The sequence below is a fragment of the Fonticula alba genome (assembly GCF_000388065.1).
Source record: "Fonticula alba strain ATCC 38817 unplaced genomic scaffold supercont2.1, whole genome shotgun sequence".
Taxonomy (NCBI): domain Eukaryota; order Rotosphaerida; family Fonticulaceae; genus Fonticula; species Fonticula alba.
In genome coordinates, this window is record NW_009242971.1 from 4,073,418 (window position 1) to 4,082,230 (window position 8,813).

Here is an 8,813-nt window from a genome sequence, read left to right on the forward strand (position 1 = left end):
AGAGAGAAAGAGAGAAAGAGAGAAAGAGAGAGAGAGAGAGAGAGAGAGAGAGAGAGAGAGAGAGAGAGCGAGAGAGAGAGAGAGAGAGAGAGAGAGAGAGAGAGAAAAAGAGAAAGAGAGAAAGAGAGAAAGAGAGAAAGAGAGAAAGAGAGAAAGAGAGAAAGAGAGAGAGAGAGAGAGAGAGAGAGAGAGAGGGAGGGAGATGGCAAGGCTCGCGCACGGTCAATGTACTCCAGCAGAACAACAGTGCCAGTGGGGAGCTCCGGCTCAGGAGGTGGAGGATCGGCCGACTGGGTCGAGGGATCAGCTGCGTGCGGCAGGGCCGGCAGCATGTCCGACATGGTGAATGTCGGAGGGGGGCGGTTGTAGTAGGACATGGCACACACGCGCGGGCACAGGGCCAGGAAACGGGGGGAGAGGGAAGCGACGAGCAAAAGCTCAGGGAAGGAGCAAGAAGAGAGGAGGGGGAAGGAGGGAGGAAGATGGATGAGGGATGGCGCTCGTCGCCGGGGCCGCGGTGGAGCGTTTTGGCCTCGATAAGGCGCAAGCCGATCAGAAGAACAAGAGGACGGAGCCACTAGATCGCACTTTCCATGTCCCCTCCACCGCCCCCCTCCTCCCTGTCCCGCCGCCCCCATCCAGCCAGTCTTTCCACCTGGCCCTCACCTCATCTGCCGTTGTCCGTTCCTGCTCCCTCAGCTGCCCCTCCTCGATGGCTCCCTCAACAGTTACTGTCTTGTCCTCACAAGGACACTCAGGGCCCTGCGACTTCCCCCCGGAAGGGGTCGGGTGGACTCAAGTCGGAGGAGAAACACGAGAGGCTGCCAAAGGAGCTATCAGCGTTGGAGGAGCGCTGTGCTTGGGAATGGTCCCGTCTATTCTGAATATCTCGCGTGATATCCAGGCGACACTCTCGCTCCCAGTTTAAACCTCTTAACTTGTATCACATCCATGCAAAGCCCCGTTAGTTGTGAAAGCTATACCCAACCCGGAGAGCTGGCGTTCAGTTTGAGCCGCTCGGGCTCGCCCACCTCTCCCGGGGCATGCACGATCCTTTTTTTTTGCCTTTCTTACCGGCACCCTCACATTCCCCCTTCGGACAACATAAAAGGAGTGGAGGGAGGCGGAGAAGAGAGAAGGCTGACGCACGAGAACTAGGTCAGCATAGAGTGGGTTTCGGCTGGGCAGGACACGGATGGGAGAGCAGACCGAAAGAGCATGCACAGATGTATTGGATATGTACAAGTGAGCTTCTAGGCAGGGGGGGGGTCTCCGTTGGGTGTGGTCGGGGGACAAAAAAAACACGCACACATGCAAGCGCATCCCCAATGTGGCAAGGAAACAGGGGCAAATTGATGCGCTGCATACAATGAAAGGAGGAGGGGAGGAGGAGAGAGGGAGGGAGAGACGCAAAGAGAACGGGGTTTCTTCGAGGCAGATCGATCGGAACTGTCTATGAGATGATCTTGAACGAGGGAAAGAGTGGGAGAGGGGGGAAAAGGGGGAAAAGGGGGAAAAGGGGGAAACGAGGGCCATCGCCGCTAACTGCACGGCAAGGAGAGATTGATGGGGGAAGGGAAAAGAAAGAAGGAGAGAGAGAGAAGGGGGGGGGGGGACAGGGGAAGAAAATGCAGGGGCACAAAGATGCCTGAGGGTCGGGCCGGAGGGGCAGGTAGAACTGCTTCGGGTTGCTTGCCTCCTCACGGAGCATGGGGAGGAAGAAGGGAGAGAGCAGAGGGCGACACACATGGGGTATTGAGGCTCCGTTCCCTGGGCCGGGGCCTCCTGCCTTCTCTGTCTCTCTCGTAGCTTCTCACAAGGTTGAGGCATCGTCCCCTTCCGAAAGTGATGGAACCCCAGCGCACGCACACAAATCACTGTAGAGTTGCCGAGGCGGATGGAGGAACAATGCGCGGAGAGTGGCGCCGAGAGCGCCGAGACCCACCGCCGCCAGATGAGGGGGCATGGGCCTGATGATGGCCATTGTTGCCGCCACCGCCACCACTGTTGCCGTGGTGATGATGGTGGTGATGGTGGTGATGACCGCTGCTGCTGCCGCCGCCGCCGCCGCCCATTGAAGCTTGGCCACCGCCGCGGCCAGAGCCACGACCATTGCCGGAGGAGGATCCCGACGACTGGCCGCCATTGCGACGGTCCGACCCGCTGCCAACATTGCCGTTGCTGCTGCCGCCGCCGCCGCCGCCACTGCCGCCACCGCCACTGCCGCCACTGGACATCGAGGGCGCATACCCGCCCGAGGGATGGTGGTGGTGATGATGAAAGCCCCCGCCGTTGATGCCGACGCCGGCATTGCCAAGGGCAGCGTACTGTGGCTGCTGTGAGAAGGGCGACGCGCCGCCGGAATTCGGATGCATGGGCGACACCTGGCCGCCAACATAATGCCCATGGTGTTGCGGAGGATGGTGAGGGTGGTGAAGGTGCTGTGCCGTCGAGGGAGGAGGCGGAGGCGCGCCCGCCATGGAGGCGCCCTGCTGCACATAATGGTGGCTGCCAAAGGGCAACACACCGACAGGGGTCCCCCCGGCTGCCTGATATGGGCTGGGCATTCCTCCAGCCGCCGGATGGTGATGGCCATACGCCATGCCACCAGCACCTCCAGCGCCAGCGCCAGCGCCGGCACCCGCCAGAAGGTGCAGCCGGGCAGCATCACTTAAATCCATTGCCGAAGGTGACATCTGCTGCGGATGATGGTAGTGCTGCTGTTGCTGCTGCTGCTGCGCGAGACCGGTGGCCTGTTTGGGATGGTGGTGTTCCATGCTCGGGGCCATGGGGCCGGGTGCCGTTCCGACATGTGCAAGACCATGGTGCATCCCGGACAGAGAAGGTGGGCCGCCATCTCCGGGCATTTGAGACGAGGCTGAGATGTAGTATGGGTGCTGCTGATGGTGGTGTTGGAGGTGATGGTACGAGGATAGCATATGGTGTGACGGGCCTCCATTGGAGGAAGAGGCGTGCAGCTGGTGTGGATGGTGGACTGTGGGCGAATTGCTGCCGCCGCCACCGCCATTAGATGAAGACAATATCGCGGACATGGCATATGCCCCGGCAGTTGGGGCACCGGAATGATGATGCAATTGTTGCTGACCCGTTGACATGGCCATCGACCCATGGTGGTATGACTGCGTCGGTGAGGCAAGGTGATGGTACGGCTGCTGGGCGGCTTGCTGTGGCATATGGTGATAAGCCGGCGAAGGGGGCGCCGTCCCTGGGTGGGACATGTGATGCTGCGCGTGCGGGGAGTGGGGAAGGTGCGGATGGAAGGAGCCACTGCCGGCAGCCTTCAACACCGCCTCCGTGGCGTCCCCGCCGACCGATCGGGCAGCTGGCATATCGGAGGACGCCTCATGTGCGGAACTCGTGGCAAAGGTGCCTCCATTCAAGGGGTGAGGGGTGTAGGCTGAGCGACCGCCTCCATGGGTGTTGCTGCTGCTGCTGCTGCCGCCATTGCCGGTGGAAGCAGCGACACTCGAACCACTGCGGTTGACAAGTGACACGTTGCCGGCTGTGTGGCCGCTACTGCTGGGCTTCTTTTGGCGATGGCCAGCTGCACCGGCATTGGAGACAGAGGCAGGCGGCATGGCGGCAGTTGCGGCGGTGCCAGCAGCACCAGCGGCAGTCGTGCGAGCGGCCGATGCGACACTCGCAACAGTGGCGGTGGTCCCGGTCGAGGGGGATGTCTGGTCGGCGCCGGAGATCACCTCCGGGCGCTTGGTTGGCTGGTCAACTGTCGCTGCGCCAGGGGGGTCCGTGGTGACATTCGAGCTCGACGGATTGGCGACGATCCCCGCGGTGCCTGACGGAACAGCCGGACCACCGACACCGGACGGCGTGGAGGTGGGGGAGGTGGGCCGCGAGGCGGCAGTGGCAGCGGCGGCCGAGCCACTGGCGGCGGCACCAGTACTCCCGGGGGCAGTCGACGCCGAGGACACCAGCAACGACAGGGGACCGCCGCCAACAAGCACCGACCCGCGGAAGCCGGTGACCTTGGTGGCCTGTGGGCCCTTGGGGCCGACAAGGCGCGTATACTCCACCGGCTCACCATCCGCCAGGGTGTTGTGCCCGGACAGGGTCAGACCACAAATGGCCGTGTGGTGGACAAAGAGGTCCGGCTCGCTGGGAAGCAGAACTGGATCCAGATCCGAGGGGCTGAGGACCAGTCCTTTGCTGGCGGCCAGCGCAAGTACCTCTTCAGAGGAGGGGACTATGCATGGGAAGATTACCACGTCAGCGAAAGTAAAAGTGGGTAGGGCGAGAGAGAGGGAGAGAGGGAGAGAGGGAGAGAGAGGAAGAGGGAGAGCGAAGGATTGGGAGATGGAAGAGAGATGAAAATGGAGAGGATAGAAGTGGGCAAAGGTATACGCACCGGAGGGGGAAGGCGAGGCGGCGCTGTCCTCGGCGGGTGACTCGTCGGCTGACGATGTGGCCGTTGCCGGGGCGGTAGCAGCGTTTCCGGAGGAAATGAGCGATGCCACGGCGGCCAGCGCGGCCGAAGCCGCCGATCCGGAGGAGGTTGTTGTAGCCAGGACCGCTGCGATCGAGGCCGGAGAGAACCCCTCGCTCGGGATGTCGGAAGTAGCGTCCCCAAGCCCGGGGGTGGTGGTGCTGCTGTCCGCGGCCAAAGACGAGGTGGCCAAGATGCGAGCAGCCGTGTGGGCCAACTCAAGGCGACGCTCCAGCTGCTCAAGTGTCAGAGGCACAATGAAGCCATAGCCCCGGGAGAGGTTGAAGAACTTCACCAGCCCGACACGACGATTGTCGCCCTTGGCCACAACATAGGAAGGCTCATTGAAGCTGGGCAGCATGTGGCCAGCCGTGATGACACGCTCGAGGAGAGCCTGTGCCGCGGCCGTGGTGGTGATGTCGGTCGAGGTGGCACCGGCGGCGACGGAGCCGGAGGTGGCACAGGCGTCGGCGGTGATGAGGACAGTGGCACCGGCGGCAACAGGGCCATTGTCATCATCGCCCAGGCCGCCTCCGGAGGCCTTCGGGGCACCCTCAGTATCACTGATGTCTGACGTGCTGAGGACCGGGGCTTCGAGAGCCTGGCCGACGGAATCGACGAGACTGCTTGCAGCCGTGCCAGCAGACCCGGCGATCGTGGCCGCGGATCCCGGGGAAGAGGACAGCCCGGGAGAGGAGGCAATCGAGGAGGCAGTATCCTCGGCCTTGGCCTCCTCCGAGTTGGTCGCGTCCTGCTCCTGCTGCTCGTGGCCCTCCTCCTCGTCCTGGTCCTCTTCGTCAGCCTCCTCGAGGGTGGTCCACTCGGGCAATTGCTGACGACTACCAGGTCCAGCACTGGCGCCAACACCAACGCGTCCCTGTCCCGAGCGCCAGCCCGAGAAAAGGACGTTCGGCTCGCTGGCTCGGCGGCCAGTTTGCCAGACAACATTCCGCATGAGCTTATGCATCTGGACTTCATGATGCTGGGCCGCGTGTGCTTCGTTCAAGTCCGCCGCAAAGGAGTCCGACAGGGGAGACGGGTCATCATGGTGACCGCTGGCCGGGGGCGAATGCTCCGGCGGCGGGGTCATTCCGGGACCGCTGTCGGCCGGTGGCGACGGCTGGACATCGGCCGCGGCCGGCGAAGGGCTGGGCGAGGCGGAGATGGATGATGTGCCGCCAGTGACGACGCTGGCATCCGCGCCGGGGGCCGGCCGACGCTTGACTTGCACACTGTCATAGTGCTGGCCCTCGTTCAGGGAACAGAGGTAGAGGCAATGCGGGTGGTTGCCCGAGGTGAGGATGATCGGCGTGCGCGGACCGACGTAGGTGACGATGTCGCGGCTGAACCGGGGGGCACATTGTTGATGGTCAGACAATCGAAGGGGGAAGGGGATGTGGCAGCGGTGGCAGATGACACACCTGTAGAGTTCGGAGATGATGTCCAGCTCAATCTGCGTGGTGTGAGGGACGCGATTTTGGGCAAGCTGCTCGATGAAGGTATCCAGGAGGAGGCGCGCGTCGATGGGGCTCGGGCTGCCCTTCGAGGAGGGGGTCTCCTCGGTCTGGGCATCCGGCTCTTCGGCTGGGAGGTCAGCCAGCTTGTCGGCCAAAAGGCGCACATACGTGTCAGCCTGCTCACGAAGGTGGCTGATGACACTGGCCTGGATCTGGTCAACCGGGATGTCAAGCTGGGGTTTTTTTTTGGGAGCCGGAGGAGGGGAAGAGGGATGGATGAGTAGGTCAGGAGGAGCACAGGCAAGGCGAGGAAGCAACTACACCGGAAAGGGAAGCATGGGCGCGAGTGCAGATACAACTTACCTGAGCCGATACGGCACGATACTGGACAGGGGGAGGGGGAAAGAAGGGGCAGGAGGCACAAAGAGCAAGGGGAATTGAGGGCGGGTTAGGCGGCAACATATACACACTGGAAGTGCTGATGGATCTCTGGACAGCGCGCGTGACAGGAGAGGAGGAAGAGAGAGAGAGAGAGAGAGGAGGGGGGGGGGAGTAGCGGAACGCACAAGAGACCCGGGGCCGAAGGGGATGCGCAGGCGCTCAAGGGCCTGCTGCGAGAGGAAGTTGTCCAGCTCGGTCAGCTGTGCACGCACTGCCTCACTGGCCACCGCATCGAAATACTGGTTGCCATCGGCATCGGCGGTGGGGGTGGAGGTGCCGCTGCCGCTGCCGCTGCCGGCCGGGGAGGACGAGCCGTGGCCAGGCGCCAGGACGTCCTCGTTTTTGGAAAGAGCACCAGCGGCTGTGGGGAGGAGGGCCATCGCCGCCGGGGCTGCACTGCCTCCATCGGCCGCCAGGGGCGATGGAGGGGTGGCCGGCCGAGAGATGGACATTGACGAGGTCAATGGGCTGCTTTGTGAGGGGGGATGCTGCTGCTGTTGGCCGGCGGTGCCGGCCCCGAGCCGAGCCAGGGTGGCCGGATCGGTAGCCGGAGCCGACATGTGCATGTGGTGATGCCCAAGTAGGTGGTGGTAATGCCCGCCAAGCGGATGGCCGGCATGGCCGCCATTGAGGGGGTGTGTCAGGTAGGGACCGCTCGGGCCGAACAGGTCATCTGTCGGATGGTGAGGATGGTGGGCATGGTGAAAGGCGAGCCCCGAAGGCCCGGGAACCGTGCTGGCCGAGGGGGGTGGCACCCCGAGCGAGGAGAAGATGTATGAGCTAGGGCCGGCGCCTGACAGGAAGGGCGGCCCACCTGGGGAAAGACCACCGGCAAGGGGATGGTCCCCGGCATTCGGGGGACTCAGCGCCAGGCCGGCCGCATGGAAGGTGCTTTGGGCGCCGCCGGAAAGGGATGGCCGACGGCCGCCACCGCCGCCGCCGCTAAACATGGACAGCTGCGTGGGCAGCGCGGAGTTTGGGCCACCGGTGAAGGGGTCGGAGTTGGCGGCGGCCGCCGCGGCCAGGGACAGACTGCCGGAACGCGCGCGAAAAGCCGGCGTCGGTGAGGAGGAGGCCATGGGGATGGCCGCGGTGCGAGAGCCGCTGCGACTGCGGGGCCGGCTGGAGGAGCCGGCTCCACCGCCGGAGGGACCGCCGCCGCTGCCGCCGCTGCCGCCGCCACTGTTGCCGGTGCCGCCCGGCCCGGTGCCATGGCCAACGGAGGCGGACATCAATGGCGCGCGCATCATCCGCTGGTTGCTGATGCCGGAGGGGCCGGCGCCGGAAAAGCTGGCCCGCCGAGCCGACGGGAAAACCAAATTCCCCGAGGAGAAGGACATGCCGCCGGCACCGGCCTGCCCGGGGCCCGGGAGCGATGGGCCGCCACCAGGGCCGCCATACCCGTGATGGTGTGGATGGGGAGGGTGCGGATGCTGTGCCGTCGGTGGCATCTGCTGCGGCGGTTGCTGCTGCTGCTGCTGCTGCTGCTGCGAAGGATGAAGGTGAGCGCTGTTGGGGCCGCCTGGCGTGCCGCTCAGGCCCAGATGCCCACCAGGGCCGGGGTAGTGGAGGCTGCCATTGCCCGGGAGGCCGGGCTGCTGCTGGGTCGGGTTGAAGCCCGAGGGGTGGATTGGCGGGACGAAGCTACTCGGCGGCGGGGAGGGCGTGTACAGCGGGAAGGGCGGGAGGAAGGCCGAGGGGGAGGGCATCGACATGGTGTCGGCTGCCTTCGAAGGAGGAAGAAGAGGTGGAAAGAGCCAGGGATGTCGGGGGGGGGGGAGGGGGGAGGGAAGGGAGAGAGCGAGACGGGGAAGGATCGCACGCGCGCACGCTGACTGACCAGGCCGGGGCCAATCTAGACGGCCGTGCTGCTGCCAGAGAAGAGGGGGGGTGTCAACCTTGCGTGGGCCTGTGGGGCTTCGTGTGAGTGGGACGACGGTCCAGGCGGGAGGAGGAGAAGGAGGAGGAGAGCGAGGAGGAGAGCGAGGAGGAGAGCGAGGAGGAGGGAGGGTGTCTGGGGCACGCGTACTAGACGCGAGCGGTGCTCCGAGGGCCGCGGGAGACGAGCGGCGAGTACGCCGAGCCGCCAGGGACAGTTGGGCGGAGCGAGGGGAAAGGGGGAGGAGGCGAGATCTCGGGTATGTGGTGGTACGGAAGGATGGGGAGGAGGAGGGGGGGCTGCAAGGGAGCAATGGGCGGGGGGAGGGAGGAAAGGAGGCGCAAGGGGAGGGAGGGAGGGAGGAAGGGAAACAGGCGGGAAGCACTCGTCCATCAGGGCAGGTAGCAGGCGCATGCGGCGGAGCGGCCACTCGGCTGAGTCAGGGACTTGCTGACGGGGCGGGCGACGATGAGGCCGCGCAGACTAGCCGGCGACAATCCTCGCTGGGCGTATCCACGCCTCGGCCAGTTGGCGGGCGGGCGGGCGGGCGGGCGGGCGGGCGGGCGGGCGGGCG

The 8,813-nt window shown here is 64.7% G+C and overlaps 2 protein-coding genes across 2 annotated transcripts in view; both read right to left on the reverse strand.

Moving 5' to 3' along the window:
* H696_00863 (hypothetical protein) overlaps positions 1-558 on the reverse strand; it is a gene marked incomplete at its 3' end in the record, with an annotated part of 1,731 nt that extends 1,173 nt beyond the window's left edge. Inside the window, exon 1 of the mRNA XM_009494748.1 lies at positions 221-558. Coding sequence (XP_009493023.1) covers positions 221-377 — 157 coding nt within the window. The 5' untranslated portion in view covers positions 378-558. The remainder of the gene's footprint in view (positions 1-220) is intronic.
* A 1,316-nt stretch (positions 559-1,874) lies between these two features.
* On the reverse strand, positions 1,875-8,075 carry H696_00864 (hypothetical protein; the record flags this gene model as incomplete). Its single annotated transcript, XM_009494749.1, has 5 exons — positions 1,875-4,222; positions 4,385-5,805; positions 5,884-6,152; positions 6,283-6,303; positions 6,486-8,075. 5 exons carry the CDS (start codon positions 8,073-8,075, stop codon positions 1,875-1,877), a joined length of 5,649 nt encoding a protein of 1,882 aa, XP_009493024.1.
* Between the last annotated feature and the right edge of the window lie 738 nt (positions 8,076-8,813).